Here is an 18,711-nt window from a genome sequence, read left to right as displayed (position 1 = left end):
TCTAGCTGCTATCTAAAAAAAAAAAAAAAAAAAAAAGCCTCGACTATCAGTCGACTATGGCAAAATCTAACGAATCAGATTCGACTATGAAAATCCTTAGTCGAAAACAGCCCTAGTTGTCAGTTCACCTTTTAGTATCACTTAACCCTGTTCTGTACACACACAGTGCAGTAATTAACGGGAGTGACAGCAGCATTCTACAACCAAATGAAATCCCGAAAAATGCAGGTAGTGGCAACCGCATTTACAAAACTTCTACGCAGTGTATATGGAAGTGAACTGAACAAAGTTGTTAATGACGTATTTAAACGTTCATCAGAAATGTGTGTTTCTTCTGAATGTGTGCGGTGCAAGAAATGTGAGGGGTCCAGAGTGATTTTGCCAGCCCTTTTACTCACTCTGGATGAGTACAGTTCTTGGAGAGTTTACCGATGATTCTCTCAGCAGTAAAGGGCTTTAGTTAAAATTGCAGAACATAATGATTACTTTGGTCGCTGTAATATACACCTATATAATATAGGTGAGACGCCAGAACTTTGCAATGCTTACCATGCTGTCAATCATGCAATTTGGGGAGTGAGTCCCATACACAGAACAATAATTGACGGGATTCACTCCTGTATTTAAATGAGGTTGTCACTCCTGAAATTTAACTGTGTGTATGTGGCCTATAAGTGAAGTTGGAACATTCCTGATTATCCCCCTTAACAGCAGTGAAGAGTTAATAGTGAAACTAAATAATACACTAATGCCTATTGGATTAATCAATTAAAAATATAGCTACTAGTAACAAAAATAGATAGGGCTACTTTAACGGATTAAATGTTAAAATGGCTTGCCATACAGTGAGTGAGGGGGGAGAGAGAGAAAGAGAGAGGCACTTGAAGACGCACAGTCAGTTGTGGATCAGTCATACTAATGTACGGACACACGCACACTCGCAGACAGAATGGATCACGCTTGGTTTCTACGCACAGTTCTGCTTTTATTCGCCTTACCTGGAGGTAAGAACTTGCATTTTCAGTTAAGATAGGCTATAAAATGGCGTTTTATTAGCAGATTTTTTGCCCCCCAAAATATGTTGCATTTTCCCCCAAAAAATGTTGGCTCCCCAATTCCTATTTGTATGAGTTAATTATGAGCAGATGCAGGCTGATATCAGGGAATTATACAATTGTTTTGACAACAGATGATGACCGTTAAGAGTTATGTTTTGTCCATCTGTTAGGCTACTGTCGATATAGTTACAGTTGCGCGCTATCAATTTAATTATTGATTTATTTAGGCTTTCTAGATATTGATTAATTGCATTAGTCAATAATTAAGTTAATAAGACATCACGTTATTATGTCAAGTTACCTCGCACACAGGGCGAATCTCATGTGTTGTGTATAGTGTCAATAATTAATCAGCGTGTAATTAGAGTCGCGTACTTGAAATAAAGTAGCAGCAATCGGTTACTTATAAAGCTACTGTCAACAAATGACCACAACAACTACTGAGTTAATAAGTTACAGGCCTTGTCACAAACTGTTCTCAACTAACCGTCGGTTTGCTCTTTCCTGGTCGAGATTATCGGATAGATTATAGCTGCAAGCAACAGAAGCAGTCCCGACTGTCCGAAAAGAAGGTTCACGTATAGTGTCTGGTGTTTTTACATAGGCTATAGGTGAGAGACAGCGAGTTGGTTTCAACGTCTGTAACTGTATTTTTCATTTTAATTGAAAATAGTAAACATGGCAAATATTTTAACAACGAAAAAACTGTTTCAGTGTTTAGTTACAGTTCTTTATTTGTACACAAAGACGTAGGCCTACAACTTTGTCTGTGGACATGTGTGCATATTTCTATTGCATATTTTTATATTAGCTACTTTTAACTCAATCCCCTATTTCAGTAATAGCCTAATTTTTTCCGGCTGCCAGTGCCAACCCAATAACACCTGTAAAAAATAACATTCATTGTCATTAGGACACTTTGTAAACACATGGTCAATGTGTTTTAAAGTATTATGGGCCTGAAAACATGCCCAAACCATTTAAGAATCTTCAGAATGACGTGCATGTTACGTTGCTTTGATAAATTCTGTTAGTCTTCTGGTTTGTTGTCATAGTGGCATAGTGTGTGTGTGTGTGTGTGTCGCGCGAGAGTGATTAATGTTCTAATCTAGCGGGAAAGCTCCGTATCTTCGGCTATCCCGAGAAAATTGCACACCTTAGTCACTAATGCACCCCGTACTTGTTTCCTATAACGTCTGATTAATCTGGACAGTTAGATCATCATGGTGAAGTAACAGATTGGTCATCGTGGTGCGGATAATGGGGAGAAGGCAGAGCTTAATTGTTTAAATGTGAGGGCATCAACAAATAAGAATGTTTGGATATGCCTATATCTCAAAAATGTAAAAAGATTCAATTAATTAAATATATTAAATTAAAATGTTCATTTATTGCTTGCATAAAGAAAAAGCCTATTTTTATTTTACGCAAATATCATTCTCACTGAAATTCAAAATATTATTTACAATGTAGGTCTAAGTATTTAAAGATCACATTCTTTGTTGACATAAATTACCATTTAAAGTTTGGGGTAAGATTTTTCAGTGAGATTTTCTTTTTAAAGAAAAAGAAAAAGCAAAGACATTTGTATTATTACATAAGATTTTTATTTCAATTAAATGCTGTTCTTTAAAACTTTACACTTTGCACTTGTTTGGGGTACTTTGCACAAACTTACATTTGAAATTAAGGAATATATTAAAATATATTTAGAATAGCCTATATATTTAAATAGAAAACGCCAGGGGTCATTTTAAATTCTAAAAATATTTTACAATATTACTGTTTTTTACTATATTTTGATCAAATAAATACAGCCTTGGTGAGCACGAGGCTTCTTTCATTAAAAATAAAATAAAACTTTTGAACCATAGTGTAAATTAATTAGAAAAAGCACTAGTATTATTTTTTATATATAATAAAGTTATTGCACAGAAAAATGTGTCCATAATTGACATAAAAAACATGTATTAAAATATATATTTTTAAATGTTAATAATCTAAACATTTACTTAATGCTAAATATAATTTCTTCTCTCTTAGTTAGTTTTTTCATGGCACTTGTTGAGATCCAGGAGTTTTTCATAATGAAAATGTTCAGAGCAGAATAAGATCAGCTGCGGGTTTAAGCTTTTCACAGCTTAATTATCACAGTGCACCGTGTCTACCATAAAGACTATCTCACCTTCCTAAGGTTTGTTGACTGTCAACAAAGTGATGCATTAACTGATTGCAGGATGTTGCCGTTGATTAGACCTGACTTGGTATGCACAGTGAACATATTGATGTGGGTTTGTATTCCAGGGTGGTTTAAACCTGTTATCACTCCCGATGCCCCTCATCTGGTGATACTTAAAGGTGGACAACTGGAACTCCGTTGTCATGACAATGCAGAGGCAAGCATGGGCATAGTGCAATGGCTGCGGGACAAAGGTCGGAAAATCGATGGAGAGCTAAAGGAAGACGGAGCCAGTGTCATCCTTCTCACCTCCACACAGATACAGCATATGGGCCGTTACACCTGTGAGAACAATCTAACGGGAGAGAGCAGCTCTATCTATGTCTACGTGAAAGGTCTGAATGTTCACACAGTTCTCTTTGATTCTGAGGGGTTTATTTGTTTTTTTGGCCTCAATTCCCACACTTCGCTGTTGAAGGAGTATTAAAACTTGAATAGGTCTTTTGTAAAAGCACAAATGCATGTCCTTAAGCTGTGTACTCAAACCCCACCTTAGTGTGGATGTGGTTTAATTTCTTTTAATTGTATTATTGTTAACTGTCATTGAATGATAGGTTTTTGAACAGCCGAATTGTATGATAAACCTCTTGCACACACTCAATTATTATTATTTTTTTTACTATTTCCTCATAGACAAGTCCTTCCAGTGTTTAATGTAACGCCCCTTTGCAATGCTTTTTTTTCTTCACTTTTCTTCCTCATGGTCTCTTTTGTTTTGCATATCTTTTGTTCCCTTTCTCATCACTCTCTATGTTTTCTACCTAAAATGTCTCACTTTTTTTGGCAGATTTGAGGAACGCTTTTGTGCAATCCATGGTGAATGGGCTTCTGGTGAGGGAAGGAGGGGATTGCACTATTCCTTGTTTAGTAACAGATCCAGCTGTCAATCACCTGTCCCTGTTGACCTGTGCTGGCACAGCCTTACCAGCTGGCCTCACCTACATCACACACCCTCAGAGAGGGATCACCATAAGAAACGTCTCCAAAGCCTTTGATGGCTGCTACGTTTGTGCAGGGCAGATGGATGAAAAACCTGTGAAATCAAGCCATTATAACTTGGATGTGCGGCTAGGTGTGTGTGTATGTGTGTGTTAGAGCAGTGGTTCTTAAAGGCATAGTTTTCATTTAATCACCCAAATTATTCTAAATCTGTATGTATTTATTTTTTCCCTGTGGAACAGGAAGAATATTCTGAAAAATATTTTTTTGTCCATAAAATGAAAGTGAATGGAGCCCAGTGTTATTGTAAGGCCGGGACAAACCAAGCCGATTGGCAGCCAGGCAATGTCGGGTCATTTTTGAGCATCCATCGCAAGTAACTTGAGCAGATTACTTTTTTTCAAATAACAAGTAAAGTAACGCATTACTTTTAAATTTACAACAAAATATCTTGAGTTACTTTTTTCAAATAAGTAACGCAAGTTGTTTATATGTTGAGAGGAATCGTAAGTTCACAGGCATTGTGTTCTCTGCGTAAACATGATGGTTATTAGTTTTAGAATAAACGTAAGCTGACATTTACTCTTATCAGTTGCAAAAAAAACCCCCAAAAAAACAACCTGATTTTGTATTAGCCTACCCAAAATTTATAAAAACAGTGAAATGCAATCTCTGAATATTACTCAAACCTGCAATAATTATACACAAATATACTTTCTGTATTTAATCTCACTTTATTAACCAATGTCTTTGCTGCTGACATTCAATTATCCACTTCAACCATAACAACAAACAAAAATGACTTTAGATAAACATCACATTCGTGTTTCATTTTCGTGTTGAACTTTTTTCTGCTGCATCCTATTCTTCTTCAATTCAGAATGGCAGAACAGCTGAAAAGTGTTTTTGAACTGCGCCCTCTCCTGTACAGGCGTGAATTTGTATTTCTTTCAGCCTGAGGCTTATTCATTTCAGTTTTTTAGTGTAAAAGGGCCATTACATTTGCCAAAAATAGAGCTTTATTGTTATTAAAGAACAAACAAGTAAGCCCAGTCCAGGTTAGAAAAAAGTAACGGAAAAGTGATGTAACGCATTACTTTCCTTAAAAAGTAACTCAGTAACGCAAGTAGTTACTTTTTTAGGGAGTAACTCAATGCATTACTTTTAAAAGTAACTTTCCCGCTGCACACCGTTGGCTCTAGTCGGACGCCGTTTGGGTTTTTTGGGCCGATTCAGCATGTTGATTGGCCGTCGGTGAGAGAGAGAACTCTGATTGGCTTTTCAGCTTAGCGAACGAGTCAGTGCACGAGAATAACAGCGCAAAGTGATGAAAGCGAGCAAAGAAGTCAAGACGGTACAGACAGAACAGAAGACTGATATTATTTTACGTCATCTTACATGAGCATTCAGATGCACGCATATTTTGATCAGCGTGCTTGATATTCAAAATGGTAAGCAAGCGCTGCTTTCTTTACGGTTTGTAATTGTATATCTGCAGACTGCACTCCTCTAGTTTCGGTTTCGGTTTCCCATCTTTGATGTCGGCTTGGTGCAGCTGTAGACCCATTGACTTTCTTTGTATGGAAAAAAAAACATTCATTAAAATATCTTATTTTGTGTTCCACAGAAGAAGGAAAGTCATATAGGTCTATGTTTGAAATGGTGTGAGTGTAAGCAAACGATGATAGCCTACGATTTTTGTTTTTGGGTGAACTATCCCTTTGACTAGTTTTGTTCGTTGATTTTAGATTGGACATTAAAAAGCGACCACATAAAGTAGCCTACTAAAATTGTTTATTGTACAAAAGTAAACAAAAATGTGGGAAAAATGTTTTCTCTCTTAATATTATGCTTATCTTATTAGGCGTGATTATATGATTATGTGCCTTTTTCCTGCAACTCACTATTTGAGAACCACTTTGTTAGATGGAAAGAGTTAGAGAGAGTTGATAAAGAGAATGATACCATAAGCAAATGTACTTTCTGCAGTGGACACACATGAATATGAAAGTTTTGAATAATTAAGATTTTTTAAAATGTTTTTGAAAGAAGTCTTAAATGCTCACCAAGTCTACATTTGTTTAATCTAAAATATTATGTATACTATATTTAAATATTATTAAATATTTTTAAAATGTAATTTATTCCTGTGATGTAAAGCTGAATTTGATGAAAAGCAGATATCATTCTAATATGCTGATTTGGTGTTCAAGAAAGATTTCTTATTATCATCAATGATTTTTCAAGATTTTTGAATAATAAATAAATAAAAACATTTAGCAAGAACACATCAAATTGATCAAAAGTGACAGTAAAGACATTTATAATGTTACAAAGGATTTCTATTTCAAAGAAATGCTGTTCATTGAACTTTCTATTCTTCAAAGAATAGAAAATTATATATATATATATATATATATATATATATATATAAAAAAATTAAATGTACTAAATAAAAGTTATTTTAAGTTGTAATAATATTTCACAATATTACTGTTTTACTGTATTTTTGATCAAATACATGCAGTCCCGGTGAGCATAAAAGATGTCTTTCAAAAACATTAAACTTCTGACAGTGGTGTATCATTGTCATATTATATCATTACAAATATCTCAATATATATTTGCCTATATGCTTTATTGCATATTTATTGTTTTTGTAATACAGTCCCGGAGACAGTGCCAGTGATCAGCCTATCCAGAATGGAAAATGTGATTCTGATCCAGGATCAGGGGTTTGAGCTCACCTGTAGCAGCATCAACATCAACCATGATTTCTACCTGAACTGGAGTATCCCTTCGGAATCGGTTAGATCCACACACCTGTTGCATATCTTAAATTGTTTACTACAGTACCTAACCTGGACTAATGTTGTCAATAATGATTTAGACAGCAAAGGAAACAACTAACTCTAACGTCCTGCCTGATTCTCGAGGATATCTGCGCTCAGCAACACTAAAATTCAATTCTGTGAAGATGAATGACTCAGGAGTCTATCAATGCAATGCGAAGAATGAGAAGGGTGTCTCCATGGCAACTGTCAATCTGGAGGTTTACGGTAAGAAATGTGAGATTAAGCTGTATCTTCTCAATAATATTGACTTTAACCAGAGAGCAAGAAGGGCAAGACTTGTAGTAACACGAAAGGGCTAAATTGTAACACTCAATATGACGATTGTTGAAATGTGGATATAGAAGTCTCGCCTTTAAGTTGATAGATTCATGGGTTTTACTTTAACCTTGCATCTTTAAACCTTGGCCTTTTCAGCAAAAGACACGTCCCTGGCTAAACAACGGAATATCTGTTTATGTGTGTATTTGTGGCAGAGCGTGGTTTCATTAACCTTACAGAGGGAGAGGACAGTGTAGCGGAGGTGCGAGAGGGAGAGAGTCTGACCCTTAGCGTGGAGATGACTTCATACCCCAAACCCTCTGAAATCTACTGGTCGTATAACAACCAACAGCTCAAAAACACATCCGAGCACGTCATTACACTGCACAACCAGCAGTACAGGTACACATACTTGCACAAACACACACAGTCAATTCTGAGGTAACTCCACCAGTGTTTTTATACACAAAACACAAAACTGATCCTATCTTATTGCTACTGGTTCTTTAAAGCTGGTATGTTAAAAGCCCAAAGTAAACCATTAAATGAACACTTGACAAAACATGTATTTTTAGTTTTCCTCACAGAAAACACCAAACATTATTTTTTTTCTCTTAAATTTTAATAATTCGGATAGACGGCAAATAACAGATTTAGTCAATAAACATAAAAATATCTATTATAATTATATTGTGGTATTATATTATTATTACTATTTTTATCAAAATTGTCCTACCTCATCACAAACTGTGAAATAGATACAAAAATGTATCACTGAAATTATTATTATTTAAAATATTATTATTATATGATTATAATTATTATTATATATATTTTTGAATATTATTGCCATTATTTAATTGGGGCCTACTTTCAAATATGACTGGCCATAAAAATATACATATTACCCCCGTTTTTATTTTTTCAAAACAACTTGTGAAGTGACTCAATAAATTGACCAAACTCTTGGAAATATTTGAAAATGTTCCAACAAAAAGTAAATAACCTTTTACGCTTGTAAGTTAGGAAATAGGAGAATTTTACCTCCAAATATTAATACAATTTGTGTTATTTGTATAACTATTAAATAAAACTTTTTGTTTGAACTACTACTACACTTTGTCTTATACAATTAACCACAATTTAAAAAAAAGTTTCATGTCCATTTGTTAACTACGAGTGTCCATTAGTTTTACAATTCGCATTAGTGACCTAATTTCAAACATTTATATGTGAATCTTTAACAGACATTGAGTATCGTTCGTCTGAATTTTGCAGGTTCATCAGTGAACTGAGGCTGGTTCGAATTCATGGATCAGAGGGCGGGATCTACACTTTCTCAGCCAATCACAAATATGCATCTGTCAATCAGTCATTCACCGTCCATGTTATGTGTGAGTTCAGAGGATCGAGAGGATTTTAGCTTTCAAATTGCCAGATTACCTAAATTTCTCGATTTTAATAGTCTTTATATGAATACAGTAAATCTCTCATTCAGGTAAACCAGTGATAGTTTCCCAGGAGGGGCCGGTTGATGGACAGGTGCGGTGTGTTGCATCAGGATATCCTGTCCCCAAAATATCTTGGTATTACTGCGAGCCGCCACATACACGGTATGACTCACGCACAGGCTAAGATAAGCCACTCACACCCAACAACCATGCAATAGCACACATGCTAACACTTTATGTCAACTTTTATGGTCAATTTTAGACATTCTACTATCTAAGTAACTACATGTCAACCATCTCTCATTAGATTATTAGTAGACTGTATGCTTAATATCTGCTAACACTTTATTTTGATGCTCCTCCAACAGACATTCCACTGACTATAAGTAACTTTGTAACTGCAGGTCAACTTATTCTACTAACACCTAACCCTAACCTAACAGTCTACTCTAATGAGAAATAGTTGACATGTAGTTGCAAAGTCACTTATAGTTAATAGAATGTCTAAAGTGGACCATTGAAATAAAGTGTAACCGCACACATCTCTAACTTAAGTAGTAAACAAACTATTGAGATTGCAGTGTCAAAAAGCCATTTTGAATAGAAGTGTTTCTTAGATGATAAATTCTGGTAAACATTGTAGATATAATAGCTGTTTGTCATATTCTTTTGGCTCTTTATATTCTCTGACAGGTGCTCCCTTCTGTTGAATGCGACGCAGGCCGATGAGGAAGTTGCTGTTGTAACAGTGTCAGGATCAGAGTTTGGACGAAGCGAGGTGGAAAGTCGACTTAATATCAGCAAAGGAAAATTTCACACTCTTGAGTGTGTGGCAAAAACCCAGAGCGAGCATGCCTACACCCTCTTTTCCATCAGCGGTGAGATTCATTCATGTTTATCTAAATGAGGATATTCCTTAGACTTCTATTGTTTATATAAAGCTAATCACAAATATAGCAGTAAACACCAATTATCAGGGTCCAAAAAGATAATTCATGTTGTATAATACAATGCAGTTGTTACAGCAGTGTCAGTGTGGCATAGTCGTTCAATCTTAAGGCCAGACAGAAGAAGCTTTCTACAGACTGTCCTTTACCCAAACCCTAATGCTGCTTTCAGCTGCTGTTTACACGTTCAGAAATCATAATTACTATGTGATGTGTGTTCAAGTGATTTTAGCAGGAAAAAATGGAGGCAATTTCATATTTATTTTCCTTTTTTTTCCACTTACTGATAAGGCAGGAAGCTTTTTTTCACACTAATGCAACAAAATGAAAAGCAAAGGATGCACATTAGGTCTGTAATAGATGCTTTGTCTTGGTATTTTATTATGACATAGTGGGAAATGCAGTCTGGTCACACATGACTGTGACCTCAAAAAAACAAACAAACAAAAAACAAACCAAAGTAGTGTTTTATTAGATTAAAAAAAAAGAAAAGAAAAAAATATTATTAATACTTTTATTCAGCAAGGATGCATTAAATGCATCAAAACTGACAGTAATAATCATTTATTTCAAATATATTTTTTCCACTAGTCATCCAAAAACCCTGAAAATAATAGGAAATATTTTTAAGCACCAAATCAGCACATTATATTGATTTATGAAGGATCATGTGGCAGTAATGATGTTAAAAATTCAGCTTTGCCATCACAGAAATACATTTCAATTTAGAATATATTAAAATAGAATCAAATATTTAGATGCCAGATGTAGAATAAATCAGATATTTTAAACTATAATATTTTTTTTTATACAAAATCACTGTTTTTTTAAACTTTATTTCTAGTCAGATAAATGCAGGCTTGGTGAGCATAATAGACTTCTTTCAAAAACATAAGTGGTAGTGTATGTACTGCATATTAAATTATACAGTCAACATTTAAAATTAAACTTTATTTACCTAATTTATGAATCTTTTTTTTTTACCTTCAAGGACATCCCCCAAATGGAGGTTTTGTCTGATTAAACTAACTTCATTTAGTTTATTAGCCCTTAGCTAATTATTAGCTAATTTCTCCAGACACAACAAACAAACATTCTATTTTTGTTGAAGTGAGCAATTCATTACAATTAAGATACAATTAAACTTTATTTACCTAATTTATGAATTATTTTTACCTTCAAGGACATTGAGGCTTTGTCAGATTAAGCTAACTGAATTTAGCTCTCATAGCTAATTATCAGCTAATTTCCCCCCACAAACACCAAAACAAATGTTCTATTTTGGTTGAGGTGGGCCATTCTTGCCATATAGTGTTATTGATATCAGTAGAGAGACACAAACCCGTTCACGCCCAAACACACACACACACACACACACACACACACACACACACACACACACACACACACACACACACACACACACACACACACATGGCTGTTAACAGATAATCCCTGAATGTTCTCAGACACACACTGAGCTTGTCGACAGATATGAGGGATTATTATTATGTGCAGCATGTGCACATTAGGATTTTATACTGATGCTAAGCTCTTAAAATCCTCTGAACAACAGATTTAAAACACTCACTTTATTAATATGGTACTGTGAATTAAGAAGTATTATTGTTTAAATGCAGATGTGGTGTTTATATTTGTGAGTGTGTACTGTATATTCATGGATGTGTGGGCATGCGTTTCTCTCCCCAGAAAGAACTGTGCCCCATAAACTCTTCACACCTCTGTTGTCTGGTGTCGTCTCCACTGCTGTTCTGCTTAGCTTACTTGTGGTGGTTCTGCTCTTCAAATACATGCAGGTACACAACACTCACACTACACACTTATGACATAGCTTAAATTGTTAGCAATAATTCTGGTTTTATTTATTTAACTTTTATTTCCTGCTTGCCATTTTGTACACTGCCATAGAAACCCAAATATGAGATCCATTGGAAGGTGATTGACAGTTTTGATGGCAACAGTTATACCTACATAGACCCGACGCAGCTGCCTTATGACCCCAAATGGGAGTTTCCACGGGAAAGACTCCGCTTTGGTAAAGGCATTTATATTACACATAAATCTAAACGTTATGATTACTCAATAGCTCATTATTTAATCTGACTAAAAGTGTGTATCATACATATAGCATTCTTCGGTGAATAGAAAGAAATATTTATCAGAATATTTATCAGCATATTAGAGAAAATTCCGCTTTGCCATCACAGTAATAAATGACATTTTAATATATAATATATTAAAACAGAAAACATTTATTTAAATTGTAATAATATTTCACAATATTACTGTTTATACTGTATTTTTCAATCAAATAAATCCAGCCATAGTGAGGATAAGAGACTAAAATACACTCACCTAAAGGATTATTAGGAACACCTGTTCAATTTCTCATTAATGCAATTATCTAATCAACCAATCACATGGGAGTTGCTTCAATACATTTAGGGGTGTAAGTACAATCAAAGTCTAAGACAATCTCCTGAACTCCAAACTGAATGTCAGAATGGGAAAGAAAGGTGATTTAAGCAATTTTGAGCGTGGCATGGTTGTTGGTGCCAGACGGGCCGGTCTGAGTATTTCACAATCTGCTCAGTTACTGGGATTTTCATGCACAACCATTTCTAGGGTTTACAAAGAATGGTGTGAAAAGGGAAAAACATCCAGTATGCGGCAGTCCTGTGGGCGAAAATGCCTTGTTGATGCTAGAGGTCAGAGGAGAATGGGCCGACTGATTCAAGCTGATAGAAGAGCAACTTTGACTGAAATAACCACTCGTTACAACCGAGGTATGCAGCAAAGCATTTGTGAAGCCACAACACGCACAACTTTGAGGCGGATGGGCTACAGCAGCAGAAGACCCCACCGGGTACCACTCATCTCTACTACAAATAGGAAAAAGAGGCTACAATTTTCAAGAGCTCACCAAAATTGGACAGTTGAAGACTGGAAAAATGTTGCCTGGTCTGATGAGTCTCGATTTCTGTTGAGACATTCAGATGGTACAGTCAGAATTTGGCGTAAACAGAATGAGAACATGGATCCATCATGCCTTGTTACCACTGTGCAGGCTGGTGGTGGTGGAGTAATGGTGTGGGGGATGTTTTCTTGGCACACTTTAGGCCCCTTAGTGCCAATTGGGCATCATTTAAATGCCACGGCCTACCTGAGCATTGTTTCTGACCATGTCCATCCCTTTATGGCCACCATGTCCCCATCCTCTGATGGCTACTTCCAGCAGGATAATGCACCATGTCACAAAGCTCGAATCATTTCAAATTGGTTTCTTGAACATGACAATGAGTTCACTGTACTAAAATGGCCCCCACAGTCACCAGATCTCAACTCAACTTCGTGCCCTGGATGTGCATCCCACAAATCTCCATCAACTGCAAGATGCTATCCTATCAATATGGGCCAACATTTCTAAAGAATGCTTTCAGCACCTTGTTGAATCAATGCCACGTAGAATTAAGGCAGTTCTAAAGGCGAAAAGGGGTCAAACACAGTATTAGTATGGTGTTCCTAATAATCCTTTAGGTGAGTGTATATCATAATAAAAAATACTGACCACAAGCATTTTAACAGTAATAATTAGAAGTCCTATAATACTATATAACTATAATAATCATCTAGTAGAATGCTTATTAAAATGGTATGAATTTGAACATAATAATGGTACATAAGAGATAAATGTTTGTTTGTTTGTCATGATGAAGGTAGAATCCTTGGCTCTGGAGCGTTTGGTAAAGTGGTGGCAGCTACTGCATATGGGCTCCTATCAGCTGACACAGTGACCACTGTTGCTGTAAAAATGCTAAAACGTGAGTATATGTCTGGATGTATGACTTAACATGTGTAAAGTACACTGCCCGGCCAAAAAGTTACTTTTTGGATTTTTAAGGCAAATGCTTAAGTCTATGATTTATTCAGTGATATTATGTTTCAGAAATATTATCTTTCTAGCATGTAGCAAGTCTTTGTGATGTGCCAATAATTGATGCACCTCTTGATGGAAATAAATGTTGTGATGTTATTTCCATAAAGAGGTGCATCAATTAGGGTTAGAAGAACTATTACCAAACATATAGCATGCTAGAAACATAATAATCACTGCAATAATGATCCAATCATAACTCTAATCATAGACAATCATAGACATTTGCCGGGCAGTATTTGTTTATAAAGACTCCAATCATTGGTTTTCAAAACCTTTAATGTCTATATAATGTATCTGTGTATGTTTGTGTGTGTCTGTGGATTTTTCCCAAAGCGAGCGCTCACTCCACTGAGAAAGAGGCTCTAATGTCAGAGTTGAAAGTTCTGAGCTACATTGGCAACCACATGAACATTGTCAACTTGCTTGGCGCCTGTACAGTAGGAGGTACGTGGTTAATATTGATGGTGACAGGTTAAGTTTAAGTTTATTATAAGATATGTTCCTAATGTCATTCCAATCCCATATTGTTTTCTTTCTTCTGGTTGAAACACAACAGGAGATGTTAGGAAATTACTGCACTTTTCCAAATAAGGAAAGTGGAAGTGGATTTATACTGCACCACAAAAGTAGAAAACAGTAGCATTTGTCTCTCGAAATTATGGTCTGTTCTTCACAAAAATCTTTTGTATAGCTTTTTATAGGGTAATACTGTATAGCTTTGTATATAGCTTATTGTATAGGCTTCATAAGACTTGTACTATAACACATTTATGGTGCCTTTTGTCATACTTAGAGCTTACCAAACGATCAAAAATTATATTATGGAAAAGAGCAGTCTAGACATTCTGCCTACACTTTTGATGTTTCACGGAAAAAAGTCACACAATGATATGAGAAAGAGATATTTTGGCAAAATGTAAATTTTTGGGAGACTTTTTCCTCGAGGGGGAATTTGATAATTGTTAAAGTGACACATTTTTTCAACAGGCCCAACTCTGGTGATCACAGAATACTGTTGCTATGGCGACATGTTGAACTTCCTGAGAAGAAAGCGGGATGCGTTTTTCAGTTCCAAAACAGGCGATGGATATTACAAAAATCTGCTCAGCCAAATACAGCCTTCAAGGTAAGACGTGTGTCTGAGAAATGTGGTGCAACATTTATAAGAGTATAGATGTCCTTTGTTAGGTTTTTGTAATGTAATACACCATCTATTATATGCATGTGTGCACACACAGAGAGGGCACTGATAATGGTTACATGCCCATGAGGTCGTATCAGAAGAGATCGAATCAGACAGGTAAGGCCCATCCCAAGAAAATACAGCCACTTTTACCACCAATTGTCATTATTTTACACTTTTCAATCTGTATCATCTCTCTTAGAATGGTGTGATGACAAAGATGATCTCTCTTTGGATACTGAGGATTTACTCAGCTTCTCATATCAAGTGGCTAAAGGCATGGACTTCCTCACATCCAAAAATGTGAGTGTGTAATTACATTTATTCACCTCTCAAGTTTCAGAGTGAGTTGAACACACAGACTTTGTAATGTTATCTCGTTTTCATATACAGTTCTACAGTGAATACATATGTTTTTGACCAATAAATGTCCATTTATGTGTGTTGCCATGTATATTTAGTGTATCCACAGAGATCTGGCCGCTAGGAATGTTTTACTGACTCAGGGTCGGGTAGCAAAGATATGTGATTTCGGTCTGGCACGTGACATCACTAGAGATTCCAGCTACGTCCTGAGAGGAAATGTAAGGAAGTGTTGTATAACCGTTACCACACTCACACCTACTGTCAGGCTCTATATTAATATCCAGCATATTCAGAATTATATTGGAGATTTTATGTAGCAAAAACACCATTGATTTAAAGGGATAGTTCACCCAAAATGATTTACTCGCCCTCATGTTGTTTCAAACCTAATGAAAGTCAGTGGAGCACAAAGCAACATTGGACCCCATTAACATTTTATTGACAAAAAACTGAAAGAAATCTGTATTCTGGAGAAATCCACGCAGGTTTTAATTAAAGCATTGTTCATTATCATGAATGATGTGTTTCCGGTTTAGGCACGTCTACCAGTGAAATGGATGTCCCCAGAGAGCTTGTTTGCTTGCGTGTACACTTTTGAGAGTGACGTCTGGTCCTATGGCATCTTACTGTGGGAGATCTTCTCTCTGGGTCTGTATGAGCTGGTACCAGGCCTATTAAATATCACACATACCCAGAATACATCTCCTAAACCAAGGCCTATAAGTGACTCATTATAAAGGTCTTATGAGGTGAAAATCTGCCTGCAGGTAACACGCCTTATCCGGGGATTCAAGTTGGATCCACATTCTATAAGATGATACAAGATGGATACAGAATGACTGAGCCTGAGTTTGCCCCAATTGAAATGTAAGAGAATTATAATTGTCTTTAAACAGCCTGCAGTCAGTATTTAAGTTTAGGGTTGGTGAGATTATTAAATCTCAAATTTAATCTTAATTTTTATGCTCACCAATAAACAATAATATTGTGAAATATTATTACAATTTAACTGAACTGTAATTTATTCCTGTGAAGGCAAAGCTTTTTCAGCATCATTACTTTTATTATCATTACTAGTTTTCAGTTGAACCATGATCCTTCAGTAATCTTTCCGATTTGCTGATTTTATGACATTTCTTTTTATCAAGGTTGAAAACAGTTGTGCTGCTTAATATTTTTGTGGAAATCATGATGCATTTTTAAGGATTCTTTGTTGGAAGTGTTTGTGGAAGTTTTGTTCTTTTGTAACATTATAAATGATCAAATTAATGCATCCTTGTTGAATAAAAAAAAAAATATATATATATATATTTTTTTTTTTTTTAAATCTTACCCCAAACATTTGTCTGATGTGCATGATAATGAGGCTTGTGTGTATGCATTATCAGTTACGAGGTAATGAGATGGTGTTGGAGTGCTGACCCTCTGAAGAGACCAACCTTTAAAAAACTGGTGGAAAGGACTGAACTCCTGCTGTCGGAAACCACCAAACATGTACGTTCTGACTCAGCTCAGCTCAAAAACTGCTGACATTGAACCAGTTTCTTCAGTTAGGTTTGTATTTGTGTCTTGCAGGATTACTTGAATCTCAGCACTAGTGGCAGCTGTGAGGCGTTTGCTCCTCCAGACCTGGAGAGGGCACAACGGCTGAGTTCTGTGGGCAGCTCAACAGCCTCCTCAACTCAACCCCTGCTGCAGGCGACAAATGAAGTTTTTTTGGAACATCAGAGCATATAAATGACATCACGTTCTTTGTTTTGCCTCAAAATCATTCTCTCAATGGGTTTGACCTAAAAGCCTTAACCTCCATTTAAATACTGACTTTGTGGCATTTAAGGGCATCTCCTAAGATTCCCTGCTCTCTGCTGGCTCAATGCAACTCCATTAGCCTTGTCTTCCATTATATTTCAAATTACTCAAGACACAGCATGTCCAGCCATATAACATATTTTTTCTAAATGCAGCTGGGCTCCATTTTATTGTATTGATTATAGTATTTTGAGTGCATGAGCAGCTACCATGGCCAGGCAAGCATTTAGATATAGAACCTAATGTTACCTCACCAGATAAATGACCAGCTCTACTGATGACATCATCGTGCAGTGAGTGTCTCTGTGATGATGTCGTGTTCTGTATTCTTTTGTCTTTGTGTTTGACTGGGTGAACAACTGCGATTATGTCTTAGTGCAAGTAACAGTAAGGTGGGTAAGTGGTAAAGGTGTTAAACCCAAAGTGAATCTTGTGTAATGTGTCTCTAACTGAAGCACTTAATACCAACGAACGGAGGTTCTCGTTCATGCATACTGTTTTCAGCATGTCATTACTCTCAGGCGAGTATTATATCATATCATATTTATTAATGATGAAAAGAAAACTAGGATGTTTACATTTTCTTTAGTTTGGAATTGAACGTTTGAGCTGTTGAATGTGTGTATATAAATAAAATGTGTTGGGGTGTTAAACTGAGAATCATATTTGAAATGTACATTGTTTGATGTAATAACTGACTGGGTTCTATTCTTCAAAAGTGGCTAATTTGGCTGCAGTAAACCATAAGTTTTTGTTCTCGAAACATGCTTAAAAGATGAGAAGCATATCAGGTATCTGCTCATTGCTAATTATTCCAGTAGATCCAAGGTTTATGCTAAATTATTCAGCCAACTAAACCACGTTCGAAGGATGGGATGTTGGTTTAAAAAAAAAAATTCAATGTTTTTGAAGGTTGACTGTGACAAATAACTTGAATTGCTATGAGATTTGACTTTGTAAATATCTGATGTGTCAAGCTATTTTTTCAACTTGTAGAGTATGTCAGAAATAAAATAGCAGTAAGGAATGATGTACCCGTTTTTATACAGAATAAATGAAAAGTGAAAAGGAGCCATTGCATGAAATGTGTATTTTTAAAATACAGAAAATGGTGTTAAAATACATTGATGTTTGTTTTAATATCCAGCTTCTAATTTGGAACAGCTAATCCAATGGTGGGACTATCTGTTTGTCTGAAAAATGGCAGACAATTTGCAGTTTGCAAAGGGTCATTATTTTGGCAATTTCATTTGGTACCGCATTTTGCAGCGTAAATGTCACTTAAAAAAGCAAATCTTGAAGAGATCTACGTAGACAATGTGAATAACATTGTTTTCTTTATTTCAAGATTTAATATAGTGAAGGGAAAATTCTCTCTCTTTTTTTTGGTAAACCAACAGAGGACAATTCCAACAAATTCAGTCACATTGAAGGTGATATGACTTGGTAACATGGTTTTGGTGCACAGCAATTCAGTATGAACAAAATAATAATAAAAAAAAAGGTTATGGTAACACCTTAAGACTTTTACTCCTTTAATGATTTATTATTTTATCATTCACTCAACTCACTGATTATCTACTCAGAAATCAGAAGCACTGATCAAATTTCTAGGGCTACAACCAATAACCATCATATTCTGGAAGCA

General features: G+C 35.7%; 1 protein-coding gene across 1 annotated transcript; it reads left to right on the top strand.

Moving 5' to 3' along the window:
- Nucleotides 1-884: 884 nt before the first annotated feature.
- Nucleotides 885-17,590, top strand: kitb (KIT proto-oncogene, receptor tyrosine kinase b). The gene is made up of 21 exons (XM_056256854.1): nucleotides 885-1,004; nucleotides 3,363-3,632; nucleotides 4,085-4,369; nucleotides 6,905-7,044; nucleotides 7,127-7,295; nucleotides 7,565-7,751; nucleotides 8,628-8,743; nucleotides 8,848-8,962; nucleotides 9,494-9,678; nucleotides 11,458-11,564; nucleotides 11,677-11,803; nucleotides 13,485-13,589; nucleotides 14,039-14,149; nucleotides 14,693-14,831; nucleotides 14,944-15,005; nucleotides 15,091-15,191; nucleotides 15,350-15,472; nucleotides 15,791-15,902; nucleotides 16,022-16,121; nucleotides 16,643-16,748; nucleotides 16,830-17,590. The coding sequence occupies exons 1-21, from the start codon at nucleotides 950-952 to the stop codon at nucleotides 16,989-16,991; spliced, it is 2,877 nt and encodes a 958-aa protein (XP_056112829.1). The 5' UTR covers nucleotides 885-949; the 3' UTR covers nucleotides 16,992-17,590.
- Nucleotides 17,591-18,711: the final 1,121 nt, after the last annotated feature.

This window comes from Rhinichthys klamathensis, unplaced genomic scaffold (genome assembly GCF_029890125.1).
Source record: "Rhinichthys klamathensis goyatoka isolate OS25496 unplaced genomic scaffold, OSU_Roscu_1.1 h1tg000133l_1, whole genome shotgun sequence".
NCBI classification, from domain to species: Eukaryota; Metazoa; Chordata; class Actinopteri; order Cypriniformes; family Leuciscidae; genus Rhinichthys; species Rhinichthys klamathensis.
Note: the sequence above shows the minus strand (reverse complement) of the source record. Positions and strands in the feature narration are given on the sequence as shown.